General features: G+C 41.8%; 1 protein-coding gene across 2 annotated transcripts in view; it reads left to right on the top strand.

Moving 5' to 3' along the window:
• Positions 1-24,857, top strand: part of LOC148161803 (putative phospholipid-transporting ATPase IIB) — a 425,152-nt gene that overhangs the window by 5,045 nt on the left and 395,250 nt on the right. Inside the window, exons 3-4 of one of the 2 annotated variants that reach the window (XM_088020545.1) lie at positions 1,525-1,698; positions 17,207-17,320. In XM_088020545.1, coding sequence (XP_087876671.1) covers positions 1,678-1,698; positions 17,207-17,320 — 135 coding nt within the window. In that variant the 5' untranslated portion in view covers positions 1,525-1,677. The remainder of the gene's footprint in view (positions 1-1,524; positions 1,699-17,206; positions 17,321-24,857) is intronic. The other variant, XR_015767351.1, reaches the window with a different exon arrangement.

The raw sequence follows: 24,857 nt of genomic DNA, 5'->3' as shown, positions 1-24,857 counted from the left end.
GGATAGCCGCCATATCAATTCACATCTTTCTACACTGAAAACTTCACCAGATGATGTGACAGCTTTTGCTTTCAATAGTCATACACGTTTTAAAGAATTTTGTGTTCTTTATTTCCAAAAATCCAAGTTTCTTGATGGTATCATTTTTCTTCGTCTTGAAACTTTCTTTAGCTTTCTTTTGTATGAGGTCAGATGGTAACATACCCTCCAAGTTTTATCTTTCATCTGAGAATGTTTTTGTTCTGCCTTCATTCCTGGAGGATCTTTTTGCTGGATATAGAATTCTGGGTTGAGCCTTTTTCCCTTTCAGCACTTAGACATGGAGTTCCTGTCCTCTGGCCTCATCTCTCTCCATGAGAAGTCCATGGGCATTTGAATTGATGGGCTTCTCCATGTAATGAGTTGTTTTCTTCTGGCTCCTTCCAAGAATTTTTCCTTCATCTTTGCTTCGAGTAGTTTGATGAGTGTGCTTTTTGTGATTTCCTTTGACTTTATCCTGTTTCAGCTTGCTGTTGTCTTTAACTAGATTGTAGTATTGTCTGGCACTCATTTATGCTGTAGTTGTGGGCTTGGTTGGTTTTATTTGTCTTGTATAAAGTCTGTGGACTTCAGAGGGTGCGATGGGAAATTTCAGTTTCAGTGACTACCATCATGTCCCGGGGACACACAGGTCTGTGCTCTGATTTTTACAATTGAGGTGAATACCTACCACAGAGGTTTGATGTAAAATCAAATAAGATAGCATTCGTGGGCTCTGCATTCTACTTTCTCATGAATTCTTGGTTCTCAAAGTAAGCTTTTAGTTTTAAAATGTACATATGTCTGTGATTGAGGAGAGATAAAATGGGAACTTGATACAGTAGGCTGCCTGTTTTTGGAATCAGAAGAGGATTATTGAACTCTGAAAGGGATGCTGGTTGTGGAGGAAATTATTTCCTTGAATAGAAAATTCAGAAAAGGGAATAACAGAGACAGAGTAAGTGTAAGTGGGACATAGCATCCTTGCTGCGTATATCAAATCTGACAACAAACCAAGGGACCGTGTTCCCACCTTTCAAAAGAAGATACTTCCATAGTTCAAAAGTCACTTCCACGACTTTGATTGATGAATGTAAAGTTGGGCACATTTTATATCCAATCGATCTGTAGCAGAGTATTTAGATATGACCTGGAAGTATACATTTTTTGCTAATATTTCGGGTGATTGTTTTTATATTCCTGAATTGAACACCATGAGTGGGTGGTACTGTTGAGCCGACTGTTCACACCAGTGGCTTTGTGGTCATGTTCGCTTCCTTGGGCAGCCTGTTCCTTTCCTTCTGACCCTGGCTAAATACATTTTTTGTAAAGGAAAGTAGCATCCCTCATTTATAATGGTTTGCCTCCGCTGTAGACAGCTTAGTTTGAAGAAAAAAGAAAAATGTGGTTAGTAGAATGGGACCAGCTCTTGTCTTAAATAATACCCTTACTGGTGACAGAAGGCTGCTTGGCCTGCCTCAGCATTCTCTCCTTACCTCTGACCAGGTACCAGCTGGAAGATGAGTCTGCCCATTTGGATGAAATGCCATTAATGATGTCTGAAGAAGGCTTCGAGAATGATGAAAGTGATTATCACACGTTACCACGAGCTAGGATCACACAGAGAAGAAGAGGACTAGAGTGGTTTGTCTGTGGAGGATGGAAGTTCCTCTGCACCAGGTTTGTGATCTCTTGCTGCCTAATTTCCTATGCCCTCAGGTATACAGTTAAGGTATTTAGAAGCTCGGCTTCTAACATACTTATTTTTATATCAGATAAAGAAGACACTCTCAATGAAATGACATAACGGAAAGTGTTAAACATTAGTCAAAACCAAACATTGCTAATTAGAAAAGGACAGAATGCCAAGTTCACTTTCTTTTTTTAAAGATTGTATTTATTTATTGGTCAGAGGGAAACAGAGAGCACAAGCAGGGGGAGCGGCAGAGGGACAAGCAGACTCCCCGCTGAGCAAGGAGCCTGATGTGGGGCTCGATCCCAGGACCCTGGGATCATGACCTTGAGCTGAAGGCAGACGCTTAATCGACGGAACCACCCAGGCGTCCTCAAGTTCACTTTTTTTATGCGACATTTAAATGTTTAGAAAGTGGAGAAAGATTAGTGGTTTTGTATTGATTGCATGGTAGAGTCAATTCTGGTCACTGTGTCAGCATTTGTAAACCGTGCTCTCTTCCATCTTCGGTCCTGCTCTCATCCAGAAAGGCAGGTAGGGGCCTGTAAAATGCAGTTTAATAATACTGGAACTCTGTGTATTATGGGCCTGTAAAATGCAGTTTAATAATACTGGAACTCTGTGTATTATTTGACTCAAATGCTTTGACTTGGAAGAAGATTCTTCAGTAAATTTAACCAGAAAGAAACAAAGGTAAGACCTGCTCATATTTAAACAAGTTCACTGGTGGTTGAGATAAACTTCATCAGCTGTGCTCACCCTTGACTTTAGAGGCTGGTCTGTGAAACCACACTCTGTGTCTAGGACACTTGGCCATTGACTGTCCTCCAGCCCTAGGGACGGGTAGAGCAAGATTTCAGCTGACTGATGCCAACATAACTTGAGTGGGGTATGTCGAATAAATTACTGCTTTGATAGTCTTTCTCCTCTTTAAAGTTTGTGGTCAGTGCCTTTCTTAACCATCATGAACTTAGATCCCTTTGACCATAAAAGAGATACAAGTAATTGTAGAAAGATATCTTATTTATCATCCTCATTATCTCTTTAGAAGTTTGTAAAAAGATGTTTTTACAACCAATTTGATTTTGGGGTCGGCTCACATAGTGGTATTCAAACAGTGGTGTGTGGACTCCCAGGGACTCTGAGGAATCCCTCAAAGAGATCGACCATGCAGAATCGGGAAGTGAGACTGAGCAGGATTTAGGCTTATCACCCCCTCTCAGCTTCCAATTAGTGTCTGTCTTTATCTTTCCTGTGTATTGTAAGCTTTTCATATGAAGAAGGAATTTCATGGCTAAACAAGGTTTTAGAAATCACTGACTCGTGTTACTAATTTTTAATGAGTGAGACAGTTTTTTCACAAAACATTTTCTAGGTTAAATAGCCAATATTCCTGGAGTATTCTTTGGGGGTACTTAACCTTGTCTAGACTTAATTCCTTTTAACAGTTGCAGGGCTATGCAGAATTGTTTTTTCTTGTGTCCCTTGTGATGCTTTGTGCTTTTCAAGGGGTTTATCTACTTTCAAATATATAAATTCATGTAATAGAAAATGTATGAGGTTCTGGAGGGATGTCACATTTTATTATTCCTGATATTGTTAATTTATCTCTCCCTTTTCCCTGTTAATCTTGATAGGAGGTTATCAGTTCTTTTCAAAGAGCCAAACTTCTGGTGTTGTCTTTGCTTTTGAAATTTTCAGCTTTTATCATGAAATAAATCCAGACTTGAAATAAATTCACTTTTATCTTGAAATAAATCCAAACTTATAGAAAAGTTGCAAGAATTCCTCCTATGCCCTTTGCCTAAGATCACTAATGTTTAATCTTTTGCCACATTTATTGACCATTCTCTTTATATCTCACTGTTATTTTCAGAGTGATTTCAGACGAGGTTGCTTGTTACTTCACTCCTCTTTGATCTTAGTGTTCCGTGCATGTTTCTTAGGAAGAGGCTATTTTCGTACATGGCCACCGGGCAGTTGCCACGTTCAGGAGATTTTGCTCTGACATAGCTCTGTCTCCTGCCCACAGAGCACCCTTCCTCTCTAGGCTGGCCTGGCATTTAGGTGGCCATCTCCATGAGCCATCTCCATGAATCTGGAGCCACTCTTGCCCTAACTTTGTCTTGCATTCCATTGATGTTTATGGGAACTACACAACAGGTATTTTATAGAACATTTCAGATTTTGGTGTGTCTGAGGTCTCCTCGCCATTAGATTCAGGTTAAACATTCTCTGGGACACTGTATGAGTGACACTGTGTCCCTCTTGGGATGTCTGCTTCCTGTGTCATTGAAGTCTGGTCTGCCCTTAATTTTTTTCATACTGAGTTTAACTTGCCTTTCTTTTTCTGGCTTCGTTAGATGGATTCTCAGGTCACCAGCATTGTACTTTTTTCTTTTTTAAAAATAGATGCATTTCAGTTTTGACACATGGTATTATTATTACTATTTAGTTCAAAATATTTTGATTTACATTGCCATTTCTGCTTTAGTTGATGTTCAGTTTAGAACCATGCTGATTAATTTCTAGTCAGGAATTTTCCTGATTATCTTTTTGTAATTGACTGTTATCTTTTTTTTTTTTAAAGATTTTATTTTTTATTTGAGAGAGAGAAAGTGAGAGCAAGAGAGAGAGAGCACAAGCGGTGGGAGAGGGGCAGAGGGAGAGGGAGAAGCAGACTCCCTGCTGAGCTGGGAGACTGGAGACACTGGGGCTGGATCCCAGGGTCCTGAGATCATGATCTGAGTTGAAGTCAGACGCTTCATGGACTGAGCCACCCCGGTGCCATGTGATCGACTTTATCTTAATTCCACTGTGGCCCGAGAACATACTTGGGATTTTTTTCTTTCAGTCTCTGTAATGTGTTGAGACTTACTTTATGATTCATCGTATATGGGCAGTGTTAGTCAATTTTCTGTGTGTATTTGAAAAGAATTTGTACTTTTTTGTTGACTGTTGCTCTGTGTTGCTTTTTTTTTTAAAAAGATTTTATCCATTTATTTGATTAATTTGTTAATAGTCTTGTTTGAATCTTCTGTATTCATATTCGAAGTTTACTTATCAGTTACTGAGAAACTTGTGTGAGTCTCGACATCTTTGAGGATGTGCCTACTGCTTTAAATTATGTCAGTTTTGCTTTATATATTTTAGAGTATGTTATTAGATGATGCGAGTGTAGGGTTACTAACTTACTGTTGGATTGATCTTTATCTGATAATATTTCTTCTCTGTGGGCTCATAATGTCTATCTTCAATGAAATGATACCAGCTTTCTTCATTTTTATTTCTTTATTTTAATTCCAGTTTGTTGACATGCGGCGTTATATTAGCTTCAGGTTTCCATACATCACCCTGTGCTTAACACAAGTGCCCTCCTTCATCCCCTTCACCTGTTTCCCTCCCCCACCCACCTCCCTCTGGTGAGCGACAGTCTGTTCTCTGTTATTAACACTTGTTTCTTGGTTTGTCTCTCTCTTTTGCTCTCTCTCTCTCTCCCAGCTTTCTTTGATTAGTATTTGCATGGTATATGATTTTCATCCTTTTACTTTGTTTTATTTAAAAAAAAAAAAACTTTTCTGGCGGCGCCTGGGTGGCTCGGTTGGTTAAGCATCTGCTTTCAGCTCATGTCATGATCCCAGGGTTCTGGGATCCAGTCCCACATCAGGAGCCTGCTTCTCCCTCTACCCGTGCCCCTCTCCCCTGCTCATGCTCTCTCACTCCCCCCTCTCTCTCAATAAATAAAATCTTAAAAAAAAAAACTTTTCTTTTGAAATAATTATAGCTTTACAGGAAATTGCCAACTTAGTATAGAGGGGTCCTGCTTATCCTTCACCCAGTTCCCCCCAGTGGTTGCATCTTTCTTTTTTTCTTTTAAAGATTTTATCCATTTATTTGAGAGCGAAAGAGTGAGCCTGAGGTGCGGAGGGGCCGAGGGAGAGGGAGAAGCAGGCTCCCTGCTGAGCAGGGAGCCCCAGGTGCAACTGGATCACTGGACCCTGAGCCAAAGGCAGCCGCTTAACTGACTGAGCCACCCAGGCGCCCCCCAGTGGTTGCATCGAACCAGAAAGTTGATGCTGGTGTAAACTGTGTATAGTTCACTACGTTTTACTACATGTGCAGGTCTGTGTAACCACCACTGCAGTAAAGATACAGAACTGTCCCATTACCGCAGGTGTCTCCTGTCCGCTGCCTTCTATAGTCATGTTCTCTCTCCTACCCCAGGCCCTAGCCTCTGGCAACCACTAATCCGTCTCTATTTCTATAATTTTAATTTTGAGAATGTCAAATAAGTGAAACCATTCAACTTGTGATTTTTGGAGATTGGCCTACTCCAGTCAACACAGGGCCCTTGATAACCACTCACGTAGTTGTATCGATAGTTTTTCCTTTTAATTGCTGACTGGCATTCCAGGGGATGGATGAATGTTTGTTTAAGCATTCACCTACGATAGGACATTTAGATTGTTTCAAGTTTTTGGATGTTCCAAATAAAGCTGCTATGAATCATCATGTACAGGTTTTTTTTTTTTTTGTATGGACATAAGTTTTCTTTTCTCTGGGCTAAATGCTCAGGAGTGCGGTTGCTGGGTTGCATAATAAGCATATGTTTAGTTTTTTATGAAAGTGCTGAACTGTTTCCCGGAGTGGTTGTACCATTTCACATTCCCACCAGCAGTGAAGGAGAGATTCAGTATCTCCTTGTCAACCTTGTTGTCACTGTTTTTTATTTTAGCTGTTAGAATGTGTGTGTACTGACAGCTCATTGTGGCCTCAGGTTGTTTGCATTTTCTAAAGGCCTAGTGAGGTTCACTGTCTTATTTGCCATAGGCATGTCGTCTTCAGTAAATGTGTCTGTAGGTCCATTCCATTTTCTTCTTGGTTTGGTTTTTTTCCTGGTGAAGTTTTAAGAGTTCTTTATATATTTCACTTGTGAGTCTTCTGTTAGGTGGGTAGTTTGCAAATATTTTCTTCCATTCTGTAGCTTGTCTTTTCATCCTCTAAGAGTTTTTCCACAGATCCAAAGTCTTTCATTTTGATGAAGTCCAACTGTTTGTTTTTTTTCTTTTGAGCACTGCGCTTTGATTGTCACGTCTAAGAACTTTTCACCCAGCCCTGTGTCTCAAAGATTTTCTTTTGTAAGTTTTATAGTTTAACATTATTTAGATCCTTTTTGAGTTATTTTTGTACAAGGTGGGAAGTTTTGGTTTAGATTTATTTTTTGCCTATGTATATCCAAATGCTCCAGCACCATTGTTGAATTGCTTTTATGCCTGTGTCTCTGGTCAGTTGGCTGCACACGAGTGGGGCTTGTTGCCTGTATTGTCCCTTCGTCTGCCCTGCTAGTGCTACCCAGTCTGGAGAACTGTCTCGTTATCTAAGTCTTCAAATGGGGTAGGTTGATTCCTTGTATTTTATTCTGTTTCAAGATTTTCTTAGCCCTCTAGCTATTAGGCCTTTCCATAGACATTTTAGAATAATCTAGCCCAGTCTGTAAAATCTTTTCAGGGATTTTGATAGGAATTATGTTTTACCTGTATATTAACTTGGGGGAAATGACATGTTTACTGTGTTGAATCGTCTAGATCACGGTTTACCTCTCTCCATTTATTGAGAACTTTGACCTTTTTATCAGCATTTTGTAGTTTTCAGTACACAGGTCTTATACATGTTAGATTTATTCCTAAGTATTTTTTTTTTCTTTTTCCTTCTTCATGTTTGTAACTGGTATTTTAAATTTTGGTTTCCACATGTTCATTGCTGGTGTATAGAACTAGAGTTGGATTTTGTGTTTGTCTTGTATCCTATAGCCTTGCTAAACTTACTGTTAGTGCCAAGAGTGTTTGTGTAGATTCCGTGTAATTTTCTACTTGGTCAATCCTGTCATCTGCAAACAGTTTTATGTCTTTGTTTTATAGCCTGTATGCCTTTTCTTTTCTTTTTTTGCCTTATGGGTCTGTCTGGAACATACACTATTACATGGAATAGCAGTGGTGAGTGTACCTTCTTGCTCCTTGTTCATAGTCCTAGAAAGCTTTCAGTATTTCACCATTAAGTATGATGTGAGCGATGGATTTTGTTTTTTTTTTTTCCTAGATTGCTCATCTAAAACTATTGACAGTTTTCTTAATTAAAATCTATCTTGTATTGGGTTAGTGTTCATACAGACAATCCTGTCAGATTCAGAAGCAGGATCTGGAGATGGAGGTTTCAGTGTCCTGTCATCATTGGGATTAAGGGGAGCCACACAGAAGGATGACGTTTCTGAAAACGTCAAGGGACATGTGGTGTAGGTCTTTGAAAAATAAAGGAAAGGGACACCTTGGGGGAGACAGACAGTTTTGGGAAGGAAGACTACTATCCATCCTTTTAGGCAGGGGGAGGGGTAGGAGTGGAAGAGTGAAGTGGTGGTGGAGAGGATGACTTTTACCGTTAGTTGGGAACGTGGGGTCATTTGAGTGGGGAGGCGACTGGGATTCAGATGAGGACTGAGAACGTGGGAGAATCGGTCGTGCTTTGGTGGAGAGATCAGTAACCAACGACGGAAGATCAGTAGTCGTGCATTTGTATGGAATCCAGTGTCATGTTAGGACTGTCTGTCCGTGAGAGAGCCTGACCTGTCGCAGACTTGGCAGTGGACGTGTGGCTGTGGGAGCTGGGGGTGGGGGTGCCCCGGGCTGTGAACCGAGGAAAGAGCTTGCAGCAGAGGAATCTGGGTGGAGCCGCCATTAGAAGTCATCTTTTCATGGCTGTGGTGTGCAGCTCACAGCTGTGTGTCCTCCACGAGCGCAGGGCGCAGGGACGAGTGGGAGCCGTCCTGCTGGTGCTCTTCTCCATGGTACGCACCTTCTTCGGGAGCTGGGCGTCCATTCTCAGCGCTGTCTACAGCCAAGAACTGGAAAAGTCCCTCTTGTGATGATCTGGGGCCAAGCCGGAAACTGAACCAAGGTCTCCTTTGACAAACCAAAGCCCTTGCTCTTTGCTCTGTGGCCTGGGAAAAGTGCTAGGGTGAGGAGTTGTGCTCCAAAAAGGCTAATCCTGACTGGTGTCTGTAAGTGGATAAAGGCCGGTCTCGCCATCCTAAGGGGAACCCGGCATGAGGATCGCTGGAGTCGAGGAGGCTGAGAAGCTGTATCTGTGTGCGTGGAGAATCACTGAATGAATGCTACAGGAGCCGTCAGAGATGGCTGAAAACACAGAGGAAGTGGGCGTGGGTACTGACCGGCACAAACTCTGAGGACACGGACCGGTTAATGTTAATGCTGTGGACTCTAAAATTAGGGGGCTTGTGTGCTATGGAAGTGGTACTTAATCCGTGCTCCCAAATAGTTGCCAACAATTACGGACTTTTAATGTTAGGAGTCTTTTCATAGTGTTGAAAACATTGTTGAATTTATTTTTTGAAAGTTTTATTTATTTAAGTAATCCCCACACTCAACATGGATCTTGAACTCACGATCCCGAGATCAAGAATCACACACTTTTCTGACTGAGCCAGCCAGATGCCCCCATTGTGGAATTATTTTTGGTCTTTTATAGCACTTTGTTTTTACCAAATGGAACATAGACAAATTTTGGATTTTATTTGTAATATGTTACTTTTTTTAAAGGAAAATGTTAATATTCCAGATCTAGATGTTAGCAAAACACCCATGTCTGGGGGACATTAAAACAATAAAACATAATAGATGTGTATATAAACTCTTTATCTCTGTAAGTGGTGATCGTGTAGAAAAAACTAACTGAACCATGTTGGTGGTTTCTAATCAGTCTGTATGGCACTGACGTGTGTCTTTTTTGCTGTACGGAATAAGCAGTGATCCGGGATATTGTCGGCGCGCTTCTTGTTCAGTGCTATCTGCCATACTGAGAAATTACTGTTTAAATTAAAAACTGCACCTTGGGTGCCTGGGTGGCTCAGTCGGTTAAGCGTCTGCCTTCGGCTCAGGTCATGGTCCCAGGGTCCTGGGATCGAGTCCTGCATCGGGCTCCCTGCTCGGCGGGGAGTCTGCTTCTCCCTGTGACCCTCCCCCCTCTCATGCTCTCTCTCATTCTTTCTCTCTCAAATAAATAAATAAAATCTTTAAAAATAAATAAATAAAAACTGCACCTTACACAACAAAATTGTACATCTAACAACTTAGATTCGTTTTATTTTCTTCATTTCTTACAGATTTTTATTTTTGAGTATTTGTTACTTTTTTCCCCCTAAATGTTAAGCATTATAAAATACAATGTTTATTAACATTATTAGGTGTTGGATCAATGAGTAGGAGATACATAAAATTACTTAGTTTAATTGTAGGAGGAAATGTTGGTGAATATTGCAATAAAGGTAGGTAGCAAATAACAATAATGAGTTGTAAGTATTTCAGTGTATCTCTGTAGACTCTGACTAGTGAGGCTTATTTTAAAATTATTCTTCCTAGTTTTAGCAACTGAGTGGGCTTTAATTTCTTCATGGCTTAAAAACTGCTTTCTCATTTTTATTATTTGGTAAAAATTGCAGCTCTGACACATTGAAATTTTACTGTAATCTGCCCTCTAAAACTTGGACTGTCCTTCCTGTGAGTTCCTGTGATGCACGTCGATACGCTAGTTCTCTGGGGCTGGTGGTGGTGTCTTTCTCAGGAGACTTAGATTTCACTTCTTACTAAAAGTCACTTTGTCCCTTAGGAAAGTGGAGCCACTGAGGACATTTTCATAGGAACAGTGGACTGGATAGGTGGGGCGGGGGCGGGGGCGGGATGTCAAACACCGGAACTGTTCCTGTTCTTAGTGGGTCTCTACACTTTCAGGGAATCTGCAGCACATGTGCAGTGCAGAAGCGTGGGGAGATGCTAATCTTTGAAGAAGATAGTAGGCTGTGCTGCTCTTGGTAACCATGGGTACCTGTTGGATAGCATAAGTGTCTAAATTTGGTTGTGTTGGGAAGAAGGCTCTCTGAAGTTTGGGAGTTATATAACTATGGCTAGTTCAAGCTTTAGGAGACAGGATCTTGGTATATTAAAGATACTTTATTTAATATGAGAGTATTACTTTGATTATAGAGGCCTTTGTGAAAAGCTGCTAATCCTACAATGTTGTAAGGAAGAATACACTTTGTGCAATATTGGATTTAGTGTCACTTTGCCTTGATGATGGCAGGTGACTTATATATAAATGGGGAGTGTCCCCTGAGTGATCACACATTTAGAAAATGCTCCGTCTGCATGGAAGTATTATCAGCTGTGGCTCCTGGTTATTTTCTCCCACCGTCTCTGAGGTTCTCCCTTTCCGTATCAGTATTGAGCAGTATATTTTACTAAAAAATTGTCCATAATTTTATTTTCCTGCTTAGCTCTACAACTTAGTAAGGCTTACATTTACTTTTTGGGTTACAGATTTTGTTTTGTTTTGTTTTAAATGTTTGGTGTTTATGCCCTTTACTCTTTGCATTCAAGTCACCTGTCTTCCTTTCTGGTCCTGCTTTCTGTCTGCATCATCCAGTGGCAATTCTGGTGGTGCTCCAGGCTTGTAAAACCTCAAGCGTTGTTTTCATTTAATTTTGTGAAATAGCGTGTGATTTGATTATGGCTAACGACAACTTGCTTCTGTGCTTGCATAAGGAAATAATTAGTAATAACACTTTTGTTTCTTGATAGTTCTTAGTAGCAAAGTGTTACAAATAGTTGAGTTACATCTCGGAAGTCTGGGGATCTTGGGTTTTTTTTTTCCCTCTACCAGTTTGTAGAGAAAAAAATTAGTAAACTGTTGAGTTATATGTGTTTTTAGCCCCTGGTATTTAATTTAGAGTTTATAGCGTGGAAGGCTTTGGAACTTCGTGGGTCGTCGGTTGCAGGTACAGTACACAGTGTGTTGTGTTGAGGTTTTTCTTCTGGCTGTGGTCTGCAGCGTTCATGTGACGCACAGAGTGGTTTTGCATTTGTAGAGCCTTTTGCCGTAAACTCGGTAAAATCCACGTTTCCTAAATTTTGTATTTATTTTTCACACACTTAATTTTGCCTGTCTTCTATTTCCTCTTAGATTTGTCTGACTTGTGTACATTAAACTGTCATATTAGGCAGTTAGGTGTTTTAGAAGAAGAATTCGTATTTGAATACCTCGCTGGAGGATTTTCGCCGTCATCGCAGTGCTGCAGGCTTGTGTCTCATCTGCTGGACCTGCTGCGCTGTGCTTCCCACGGGCAGCCCTGCCCCTGACACTCCCGTGACGTGGGAATGGTCTAGGTCTGTGGTGTCCACTGTGGGAGCCAGTGGCCAGGATGGCTCTCGAGCCCTTGAAATGTGGCTAATGTGACCGAGGAACTGGGCTTTTTATTGCACTTCATGTGAATTCGTAGGAAAATAGTCACGTGCGGCCGGTGGACGCTTCGCTGGGCAGCGCAGGCACGGACCCTTGTTGTGCCAGAAGGAGCGTTGGAGCCGGCGGAGTGTGACTCAGGGCGGCTGCGCGGTGCCGGCCGCCCCCCGCGGTGCGCCCCGCCCCCCAGCGCGCTCCGTCCCGTCACCCGCGCTCTCGCGCACGCGCACGCAGCCCCTCGAGCTGCTGGGCGCTCCTGTGGCGTCTGTGCCGTGCGTTTGCCGCGTTCTGACGGGCCCGGCCTGCCGTGGGGCGGCGTGAGCACTGCGCTGACGGGCAGCGCGCAGTCGGGCTCTGCTCTCCGCTCTGCCCCCGCCTGGTTGTCTCGTCTCAGAGAAGTCATGTACCTTTCCGGCCTCCCGTTCCCGCCTGTGTAAAATGTGTGAGTCTCCCGTCGCTGTGGTGCCGCCGCAGGTGTCGGACTGATTACATCCCGAGGAGGGCAGAGCCCCTCCGAGCTCGCGCGGCGTGTCTGTCTGGTGCAGCGGGACCGGAGGTGTTCGCGCCTCAGGAGAACGTGTTGTGTGCAACTAGTAAGAGGTTGGCGATTCAGAGCTGCCGCCGGGAAGGACTGGGGAAGGCGCCCCTGGAGCGCTGGGCTGTGCGGGCTGGTGCTGCGGGGAGGGGTGCGTGTGGGGCCGCGAGGTCTGCCGGTGGCCAGGGGAGTCGTGCTGGAGGGAAGAAGGCTCGTGAGAAGCCTGACCTTGGGGCAGGCCGCGTGGTGAAAGCGACAGGAGGTGAGAAAGAGTGATTTGAAGCAGATTATATTGTATTTGAAGCCTTACTTAAGTTTTTGTTTCATTCAAGCATGAGCAAGATCACATATCCCTGATATTTTACTGAAATCTACTTAACCCCCCCCCCCCCCGCCACCAACAAAAGGCAGTAAAGGCGGGAATACGTACTGGGGCAATCTTATTCGCTTTAACAATAGCCTGGTTTGTAACTGCTGGGATTTAAAAGTATCCTTTATGTGTGGAGGATGCTCTGTGTTCTTAAAAGTTGAAGTGGGATGGGTCCTCGGGGGGTGGTTTAGAACCGACCTGCTTGGCTGTGCCCCTGGCACTCAGGATTGCCATCCCAAGGGAGCTCCTCAAGGTAGCAGTGCTCCCCGTCCTGCAGGCGGGCGAGAGGTGGATGCCCACACCTGGAGGGCACACTCCTGTCCTTCCGGACTGAAGATTTTCTGTGCACAGCTAAGAAATAGGCAGAGATTCAGTAGAGATACACCGATTTCAGTTTATAGGATGCCACCGTGGGTGCCATCCAAAGTAAGGCGACTTCTGAAGATTGTGTCAGTGTGATTGGAGTAAAGGGCTAGTGCGCCCTCCCCACCTGCCGTGGAAGACATGCAGTGATTTCAAGATGGAAGTCCTGATATGCCAACTTCATTTTATAATCACACCTCCTGAGACTGACATTGTCACACAAAATTTCATGTTAATTTTTCAGCTGAGTCTGTCACAGAGTGAAGTTCAGAGCTTCTGCCTTTTGCTGCTGGCTTGCTGGTGTAGCCCAGACTACACCTAGAAGATACAGTTCAACAACCTGCCTTCATAAGCCATTCTAGGTCTCCTGCAGTTTGGAGATTTGAGCAAAGCCAAACTGTTAATGCTGAAGTTTAAATTCACGATTATTATTTTATGCTTAGTTTAGGCGATTTTGATACCTTTTCACCATTTTCTTAAGTATTTTGGGAAAAGTTTATTCTCTCTATCCAAACATAATGGTTTGGATGTCCAGGAAGTGGAAGTGTTTGTGCTGCTGGAGTCCTGACACTATGGCACATGGACGGACTGGAAGATAGCTTTAGCCCTATCCCCTTAAACATCAGTGTTCTTTCCCAATATTGAATGGAGCCGTAAGTCTTCATTTTATATGAATGCTACTAAAATAGTCCTCTTTAAGAGAGGAAAAGAGTGATTACCTGAGAGAGTTGATGTCTGAGGACCTTTGTCATCGGATCACTGAGCGGTGTATTGAGAATTGCAAACGACACGGCTCTCCTTTTCTCCTCATAGAAGAGCATTGATTGCTTCAGAAACTTAACGGTTTTGTCAGTAAGAGGGTCTAAACGGGAAGATCATTTCCCTGAGGTTCTAGAAGTCATTATGCACTCATACAAGTCTCTTTCAGTGTTTTATGTCGAAGTTATTTCAGTATAACCTATTTGAAGATAACCTTTACAGATTAACATTAGATATGCTTTCGGTGTCTGGTAAATACAGAAACAATCAGTATTGGCTCTAAATATGTAGCATTAATTTAAACATTTTTTAAAAAGCATATATAACGAGTGTCTTTTGTTTCATGCACTTGCTGTGATTGGCTGATAAATATTTGTCAAAGAAAGAGAAGCTCGCACGGTGTGGCTTGGATATCCTGAAAAGTGTGAAGAAAAGCATCCCAGAAATTCTATAAAAAATCAAAAATACAATGTATTTACCCTTATACCTGGGGTAAGACTATTACATTCTTAAGAATGGGTTTCATATCAGAGATTCCTGGCTCCTTTTGTTTTCACTGTTTTTTTTTTTTTTTTAATTTTTTTTCCCGTTAATCGTGTCCTGTCCAAATCAGTGACCTTTTGCTTTTGAACCATTCATGTTTCAAGTAGTTGTTAAATAATTCATGCGCACTTTAATGGGTACATCATGAAGTTCAATGTGAGAAAATTTATAGTTTGACTTCAGTCCTAGATAAATATATTTATATTATTGTAGAAATAATCAAGCCTAAATTAAATTAACAGAAAATAAGTCCTAAGTTTTGTTTGCAGGTGAAGTGGAATGTTAAGTTTAAAGCCTGCCAAGGAACTTCATGATGAAAGTAAAATAATTTTTTATACAAACGTAACTCAGTAACAAAATATCTATAAGCATTGATAGATAATAGTTTCTACTTCACATTATAAATTTCAAGCCATGTTATGTTGTTATATCATTAGTTATCTTTAATTAGGTATTATGCTAGGTGTAAATAATGAAGTTTAAATATTTCATTACTTTTTTTGTTGCTAGTGGTATTTTTGGCTTAAGTTACAAAACTGAGTATGTATTTATGATGATTGACTAATTTTTGGTTTTTGTACATTTCCTATTTTTATAGACCAATTTATTCGTCTTTCTAAAGGCAAAAGGAAGCTGGTACTGGTTATATTTCTATATCAAAGTTTCTGACACATTCTAGTTATTTGCTCTTATGCTCTCTACAAGAAAATGTTTTGGTAAAGTGAAATAAAGTGAAATAAAGCTGTTTTATTTTTCATGTTTTAATTTAAATAATCATGCTGATTTTATACTGGGCATTGATTGCCCCTCAGCACCCTCCCCCATCCATCTAATAGTTGGTGAATGCTTCATATCTAATTAACTCTTTAGTAAAACACACAAAACTACTATCTCCGTCATTAAAAGACAGCTCTTTTGTCAGGACGATAAAATGTAAGCTGTCTTTCAGGGAGATAAATATTCTCATCTTTCTTGAATGAAGTTACTGTTTTCTTTAAATTTTAAATACTCGCAGATTGGCGAAGCCTTGTACGTTTTCCTAAAGGTCACAAAGTTCATTCAGTAGACAACAGAGTATTGATTACAGTGGCTTAAAGCCCACAGTGCAGCCTCACTCTGACCAGAGCAAATCCCTGCAGCCCACCAGGATGGGCTGTGTCCTGAGAGCACCTGTTGGTGTGGCTGCACCACTGTTACCGTGTGAATTCTCGTTCTTAGATTGTCTCTTAAATTAGGCTTTTCATCTAAAACGTAGTATTTTAGAAACATTTGGTAATTGCACAGTAGGAATTCTATGCCACTTTTAGCACAAATGGCAATTTTTGAATTGCTAATAGATATAATTTATGCTACCTGAGATTTTAAAGAAATCACTGAGGAGAAAGAGCTTTCTTTCCTGCTGAGATTAATTTCTGAAATGACTCAAAACATCTTTAGACAGCAATTGAATATGATTATGAATAGAAACGTGTTATCATTGTAGCTGATTTTTGAGTTGCACAAACAGCTGTATGGTAATGTAGAAAACTTCATTATATAAAAACTGTGGTTCCAGACTCTTTAAGTCAACAATAAGTACTTAACCCATTGCTCTGCTCTTGTTAACATTTCCATACCCTCCAAGTTGCATATAAAATGGCATCCAAAGAGATTTTGATTTGGAAGTTGCAAGGTTGTAAGTTTAATTGCAGTGATAGTGTGCCGTTTGAATTATTCTCATCTATAAACATGAAATTTGTTCCATTTTGATTTTCAATTTAAATTTAATAATTTGAGAATTTGTAAATAGAAGTCTATTAATATACTGGCTCTTGGGTTTTCTTCCTTAAAAATAACTCTATTTGAATTAAAAAACAAAAACAAAGTTGCAGGATTTGCATTCCTAAAATTTTGTTGAAGGATACTTCTTTTGTATTTGAAAATATTATTGCAGATCAACTGCCAAGAGATTATAAAGAATATATAGGTCGCTGCCTTCCTGAATTGGTGTGCAATTCACATACTTTTTTATGTCATTATTTCTTATACTTCGAGAGAAGTAAATAGAGGAGATTAAGACAGTTTTTGTGAAGTCAAATTGTGTATGTTTTGCTTGTTCGCTCAGTTATTTTAAAGCTACCCAGATGTTCGTGTTCAGAAACGTGGCTATTATATTTTATTTTTTACCGTTTCATAAATATAAGGTTAATAGAACTTTCCCATTGTAAGAGTTTCTGAGTTATCAAGATACACATTTGTGTGTATATAAATAATGTATTTATTGACTTACATTGGGAAGATTTCGCTATCTCATTTGCTTTGATATACATACAGAGATTTACAGAGGAGTGTGCAAAACTGGAAATTGTATACAAGAAACTAAAAACTTTTAGAGGATGCTTTTAACATAATTGGAAGTTCTAATTGTTTTTTCAGTTTATTTTAAATATAATTTTAAATAAATATATATGGAATTTAGTTATTGGAAAGCCAGTGTCAGAATTACTTAATTTACTGTAACTGAGGGCATATTGTCACTGTTTGATGGAAATATAGTTAGCTATTGTGCTGATTTAATTATTTAATTGAAGTTTTAAAGGTTATCCTTGGAGAGATTGTGTTAATTTTTTCTTTTCCTTTTTAGGTTTTATATGAACAATTCAAGTTTTTCTTGAATCTCTATTTTCTGGTAGTATCCTGCTCACAGTTTGTGCCAGCATTGAAAATAGGCTGTCTCTACACCTACTGGGCTCCTCTGGTAAAAGAAAAGATTTTTGAAATTAAGTTAAATTATTAATATTTAGTATTTGGTTTTCAGAGTGGAGATGGTTGAAAGATAAATCGATGAGTTTTCAGAAGGATGATACTGCTGCTGTGTACCATTGGACTTCGCTTACAGGGTTTTCCAGAGCTCTTGCACTGACCGACTTCGCAGCCTCGCCAGGGGTGTTGGGCCCGTGGGCTGCCTGTGCGTCTTGGCTCAGAGGCCACTGGGCGCCTTTGCTGGCGGGCATGGGGGGTGGTCTCCTTGGGGCATCCTGTACGTGCCCTGTGATACCAGGTCTGTCTCTCCAGCCCGGCTCCCCCATGCCGATGGCGCTGTTGGGAACGATGGGGTGGGGTCTCCTCAGTGACTCTCTTGGCATCCTGATAGATGGGCACTTCTTCCCTTTTGGCTGAAGTAGCTCAGTCAGTAGTCCAGACAGTTTCTGGTTGGCAGCTCAGTGTGGGGAAGTTTTTGGAAGGCAGGTGACACTTAACATCAAATATTTCAACTTCAGACATAATGCTGTTTTAATGGTTTGATGCTGTTTGCCAATAATTTTCATTAATTTTCAGCTTATACAGACAAAATGTGTGCCTTCTTTCTTCCTCTCACCTGGAAAAACCTACTGCTTCCTTTTGGCCCCCCAGAGAGGGTCTTCTCAGATGCACCGGGGAGGACTGGCAGAGGGGGCCGAAATCTCCCTGACGGGGTCCCTTCAACTAGCCCCTCCTGCTCCCATCCACACAGACTTTCGAGTCGCATGGATTTGAGCGGTGAAAGTAACTGCATTGTCCTACAAATACAAAATCACCGAATGAATGAATACATGTCCACTCTTTAAATTAGCAAGGTTGGAAGACAGCGGGGTTGTTTAAATAGGGTGGTCAAGGAAGGCCCCTCTGAGGGGCGGCACTCAAATGCTCTCCAGATGGCAGAGTGGCTTGGCCATGTGCAGAACACGGAAAAGAGATGTGCAGGCCAAGGGGCCAGGTGCTGGGGTGCTGCTGGAGCACAGGGACGCGGGGGCTGTGCTGGAAGGCAGGTCAGTGAGGGCTCCCATTTCCTCCTGAGCGGGAGAGGGAGCTGTCTGTGTCTGTGGGTGTCACACAGCACACAAAGGACACTGAGGCTCAGACCCCACTTGTCACAGGACAGCACAGCTGGTTCAGGCCGGACAGCTCTGGAGAGAGGACAGAGACTGTTGGCTTTGTTCCTCGCACCTTTCTTCCCCCGCAGGCAACTTCTGTTGTGCGTCTGAAATTCCGTTGTTACATCTCCTAATAATTTTACTACTTATGTTTGTGTCACTAAAATAATAGTATTGTTTGCATGCTTTAAAAAATCTATATAAAGATTATCTTACTGTCTGTTTCCTGTTGTATCACGCTGTTTTGGCTTAACATTGATTTCTAAAATGGATCCATGGTGACACATTCACTTTTCACTTCTCTGAAGTACTCCATTGAATGAACATGTCCATCTTTCCAGAAAAAGAGACTTTGAGGTTTCTTCTCATTTTTCACAGTTACAGACTTTCCTATAATGGTCACTGTGATTGTATGTTGTTCCCTGTGCACGTGAGCCGGAGACCCCTTAGGCTGTGTGCATCCTGGAAGTCTGAGTGACAGACTGCTCCTTACTTCTCCCAGTTTCCAATAAAAGCAGTAGAGCATTACAGAAATTTTAGAGCATAGAGAAAATACTGGCTCATCCTAAAAACACAACTATACTTACGATTTCAGTGTGTTTATTTCTGGCCACTTTTTCTACCCCCGGCTTCACGAGGTTGCCCTGAACCTCTTCAGTTTCACTCCGATCTTGGGTTGAAATTCACTTTAGCAGTGATAGTCTCAGAATTTAAGATCTTCTTAAAAATCTAAAGTAAAATGTGTTCATTTCTGTTTTGCTTTTGCATCTTTCCTATTAACTGTGATTTAAGTAGCTTTTAACCAAAGAAAATGTTAGTTTTAGATGGATTCCTGATGAGGAATTCATGCACAGAATTGACTGTGTCGGCCAGAGCTGGAGTGAGAGCGTGCGTGTGAGCGTCGGTGCCTGTCCTTCCTGTGCTTCCGTGTGATGTTTACGTCCTCTGACTCGATTGTCAGCTAGAGGCGTTGGAAGTACTTAGTCCTTCTCTTGTTGGCGTGTGAGAATTAACGACTGCATTTACAGAAGTGCCTAGGTCAGCCCCTGCTGCGGTGTTCAGGGAAGGGACATTGTTACTCTGCTGCACTTGTGTGTCAGGGGCCCCAAAGAAAGGTGAAAAGCCCATTTTTCCCATTTGAGTAACGCTTAATGTTGCCTGGTGACATGCCTGGCCAGGTTCTCATGTCCCTGCTCTCATACCGCACCATTAGACCTCAGAAGTGGTCTGCTTTACGAAACCATGTCCTGTTGTTCTTTGGTTGGGTAGCAGCCACGATCGATGCCTTTCATCAGATAATCGATACTGAAGATTTGTTAGTATCTGTGCTTGCACTGCTGTATACATCTTAACCTCTGATTTAGCAAAACTCTTAAAAGGGTGATGTGTCCATTAGATTCACCTTTGAATCCAAGAGGCAGGCTGAGGTATATTGGTTCCTTGATCCAAACTCACCTCAGAAAAAAAATTTTTTAAACTGAAAATTCAGATATCATATACAGAAGATCTTTTTTATTAATCTAGGCAAACTTAAAGAACCTTTAAACTAAATCTACATCTAAAATGTGTGAATGTATACACACACACACATATAATATATATATTTTTTATTTTTGAAATTTTTTTTAAAGATTTTATTTATTTGAGAGAGAGAATGAGAGAGAGAGAGAGCGCACATGAGAGAAGGGAGGGTCAGAGGGAGAAGCAGACTCCCTGCTGAGCAGGGAGCCTGATGCGGGACTCGATCCCGGGACTCCAGGATCATGACCTGAGCGGAAGGCAGTCGCTTAACCAACTGAGCCACCCAGGCGCCCTATATATATATATATTTTTTTTTTTATATAAAGGAGGTGTGCTTCAGCGGGATTCCTTCCTAGCTCCCGATTCCTTGGTCTTTCTTGACCACTGTGTTTGGCCCTGTCCTGTGTCAAGGGCCTGCACTAGCATGTGGTCCTTACACACACACTCAGTGTTTGACGTCTTTTCTCTGCCTGCTTTCTCAGGTTCTGTAAGTACCTGTAAGGTTTCCCAGAGAAAGGAATTAGTTAGCATTTCCAGATTCCTCCTTGCCAGAAGCCTGCCAGGGAAGCATAAAACCATCATACAGCCGGCAGTTATAAAATCTTACGTCTGACGTCCATTAATTTTAAACAGGGCACTTCACATTTGTTCTGCTCTCCACCTCAAGGGTATTTCTGAAGACAGTGATGGTTTAATAATCTTTCTATATCAAGCACTCTGGGCAATGTTATTTACTAGCTTCAGCTCTGATCTAATTTCTGTTACATTTGCCATAGAACAGGAGAGCAAACTGAAAATAAGTGATTTTACTGCATTCTTGGGTCAGAATGAAGATTACCTTTTGCATCATTCAGTTTCCACAGCAGCTCTTTGAGGAAAAGCTAGTGTAATCATAGTAACAAAACGGATTGTAATGCTTCTATCAGAGTGAATCGGGTAGAATAGATCTAGCCATGCAAGCGGTTCTTAGACAAAGGAGGTCTGGATCGTTAACACGGCATCTTCCACATAAGCTGTGTTCGTGGTATTTTGTTAATGGAAAGCCAGATAGACTGCGTAGGTGATCAGTCAGTCTGCGAGGACTCTGATTTTCGGTCCTTCCTTCTGTCCACTCTTTCTTCTGAGTGTCTCTGCATGTTGGAGGTGTGGATGGAGTATGGAAAGGAGAAACCAAATCATACCTGGACTTATACTTCCTGCTGTCCAGAGACAAACATGCTTAACATAAGCTGCACATTTAGTGTGACCTTTGCAAAGGTACGTGTGCTGCTTGTGTCTGAGTTTCCCTGTCTTAAGTAGAGCTAAGCGTTTCTGTGGCATTTAAAAGGTAGCTTATTTAAAATACATAGAAAAGTTTCTGGTGTGGTTAAACTGATATTCTATCAATAGAATTATATAATTATATAATTTAATATTTAATACATGATATATCAGTAGAATTTTTTCTCTTTTTATAAAAATACCTCTTGTTTTGGCACTTACTCCACATGGCCCCTGGGCCATCCGGAGAAGTAGGAAGAAGGAATTCTACTTTGTGGTACAAGATTTAGTCCCGGCCCATGAACCGGCTGTGTGACACATTCCTGTCAGGCATTGTGACTGACAGACTGATGCCACAAATACTGTGGTTTTGCTGTGGAATACCGTCACCGTCTTGGGTTTGCTTTTGGCTCTTCTAGGTGGCATTACTGTAGCTTCCATCTTTGACCTGCTTGGTGCTGAGGTCACGGGAGGGTCCAGGTACTCCTGTGGGGCCACTTGTCCACATCTTCCATAGGCCACCGGTCTGTTCTGATCCAGTTACGACCCAGTAGATCTAAACCCTAAGGGTGGAGGCCCATGTGTGGTAGACTCCAGTTGTTAAGAAGGAAATGGTGGCATGGCATCGGCTGTGCCTTTCTCGTCACCTGCTTTATGTTGCAAGGCTGGCTCTTGGGGCTTTTCTCAGGGTAGATATGCCGGCGACTGCCATGGTAGTATGGGCGTGACACCTCTTGGTTGTTGCTGGTCCTGCACATCTGTCCTGTATTCAGGTAAACCCTAGATTTGAGGTGTGGCCCAGAGTGGCTTGCAGGTCCTAGCAGTCTTTGCCTGTGACCAGGGCTCTGTCTCCTTGAAGAGTGCTTACCTCCAGTTTCAGAAGTTGGGACCTGCCCCTATTTGGTGATCTTCTCTAATATTACTGCTTTAGAAATGAGAGCTTATTTTCACTTCCTGAGTTCTTGGAAGCACTAGGAACTATTATGTTTTGTGGTTTATAATTACTTGATGCATGGAGAAGTAACTTTTGCTGTCTTTAAGCCATAGGTGTCCAGGATGGAAGTCAGACTGACCTGGAGAGTCTAGGTGACATATGTATGTGTGGGCCTGTTCCTTGGAGAGGGGAGGTGAAAGTACACGTCCCAGGCAGAGGGCTCGAGCAGATCTGTAGTGCAGAAAACCTTCCCGGTGATGGTGCCACGTTTGCCTGATTCAGAGCCACTCCTCTGACAATACTGTCTTCAGTCTCTAAGGAACATAGGCTTGACAGCCATTGTCCCCTCTCTCTCTCAAGGCAAGGGGGTCACAAGTAGAATTGTAAGAAATTACGTATACACTGTGAACATGGTCTGCAACAGTAAATATTCTCCTGCCTGAGAACAGCTGCATAGAACTGTATTTCCTGCTTCGGTGGATGCGTTATGTTTCATGTTACTAACACTCAGTTGAGACTTAGAGTTTTTGTTTTTAAAGTGGTATTGTCTTCCCACCTGAGACTAACCGCATCTTTGAATTCAGGAAATACAGTATTTCAACATATGAGTGTACCATGAATTTCCTATTTATAGACATTCAGGTTATTTCCAGTTTTTTATATTGGATGCTGCTGGGATCCTTGTTTTTTTGTTTTGTTTTGTTTTTTAGGATAAATTTCCGGAAGTGAAACTGTTTGGTTAAAGTGTGTGCAAATTTTAAGGCTTTTGATAACACTAAGTTTGTTAAGAGAATATTTTGGTGTCTCCTGCTTTGGATTTTCATAGTTTTTTCTCTGTCTTTACCTGTACTAAAACACATCTAGATAGAAAGGGAAGAAGGAGGCCTGGGCTCTTTTCACAGTGGCGTGATCTTGTACACTGGGAAGTCTGAGGTGTCCACACACAGAGAAATGTTAGAACTAAGAAATGAGGTAGGAAGGTTGTCGGGTACAACATAGATACACAAAACCACTTGTATTTCTGTATACCAGCAGTGATCATCTGAAAATGAAATTACAATAACAGTTCCGTTGTTGTGGCATCAGAAAGAAAAAAATAGGAATAGATTTAGCTAAAATACAGGGTTGCCTGTTGGAAACTAATAAAATATTTTTTTAAAAAAAAATCAAAGATCTAAATAAATAAAAGTCATCCCATGTTCAGGAATTGAAAGACAGTATTGTTACAGTGGCAGCACTCTCCAAATTGATCTGCAGATTCAGCACAATCTGTCAAAAATCCCACTTGGCTTTTTGGCAGAAACTCACGAGCTGACTCTAAAATTCATATGGAAATGCAGGAGACCCAGAGTAGCCAGTGCAACCCAGAAAAGAAGATCAGCATTGGAGGACTCCTGCTTCCCCATTTCAGAGCTCATTTCAAAGCCACAGTAATCAAGAAGGTGTGGGACTGGCAGAAGGATAAATGACTAGACCAACGAACACAACGTAGAGTCCAGGAATAAACCTTTACATTCATGACAGATTGGTTTTCGGCAAGGATGCTCACACCGTCCGGTGGATTGTTCAGTGCACTCCACGAATGGTGCTGGGGCACCTGGACAGCTGGATGCGAAAGAAGGAAGTTGGGCCCCTCCCTCAGGTCATACCCAGAAAACCCCTCGTAATGGATCATAGACCTCAGTGGAAGAGCTAAAACTGTAAGACTCCTGGCGGAAAACATAGAGGCCAATTTTTGTGATCTTGGACGGTAAAAGCCCAAGTGACTAAAGAAAAACTTACATTGTATTTATCCAAATTAAAAACTTCTGGACATCAGAGGATACCATCAGGAAAATAAAATGATAACCTAGAGTGGGGGAAAATATTTGTACTCTCACATATGCTAATCCCATGTCTAACGAGGTACTTGTTTCCAGAATAATACAAAGAGCTCTTACAGCTTCACAGTGAAAAGACAAATGACACCGTTAACAAGTGGGTGTAGGATCTGAACACACATTTATCCCAAGAAGATACGAATGGCCAATAAGCTCCCGTTAAGGGTTATAACCACTTTGGGAGGAAGCTTGGCTGTTCATCAAAATGCTAAACGGGCCACATCACCCAGAAGAGGCGAATTCATAGAGACAGAAAGTTGGACTCATGGTTGCCAGGGGTTGGGGGCTGGAAGAGATGAGGGTGACCACTGTCCAGTGTGGGATTTCTCTCTCTTTGGGATGATGAGACTAGTCTACAGTCAGATGGCGGTGATGGTACAACTCTGAGCGTAGCAGGGAGGATCAACTTTGAGTAAACACAAGGGCTCACCTCATGTGGCCTGTTGGTGACACAGACACAGCCCTGGAGTGACAGACTGTTGTCCTTTGAGGGCAGTTGTCCAGCGTTGGGTCATTCACAGAGTAGCCTGGGGAATGCGCGTCCGTGTAACATGCAGCCTTCTGAAGAGTCTGTGGTCGTAGAGAGGTAGACTTGAAGAGTGTTCACACTCGGAAAACAGAAGTGTAGCCTCTGAGCTGTCAGCCATATGTTGGGGGCATAACAGATTTCACAAGAGATCACAAGCACATCAGAGTTTATTTCTGTAGCCTCAAGTTGACCTGTTGAGGTTTTGCTTACAAAGCGGACAAGCCTGACAGGAGGAGGCTGTGGTGTTGGGATTGCGC

This window comes from Eumetopias jubatus, unplaced genomic scaffold, assembly GCF_037043125.1.
Source record: "Eumetopias jubatus isolate StellerSeaLion01/CBP00866 unplaced genomic scaffold, mEumJub1_p1.0 scaffold_55, whole genome shotgun sequence".
NCBI classification, from domain to species: Eukaryota; Metazoa; Chordata; class Mammalia; order Carnivora; family Otariidae; genus Eumetopias; species Eumetopias jubatus.
Note: the sequence above shows the minus strand (reverse complement) of the source record. Positions and strands in the feature narration are given on the sequence as shown.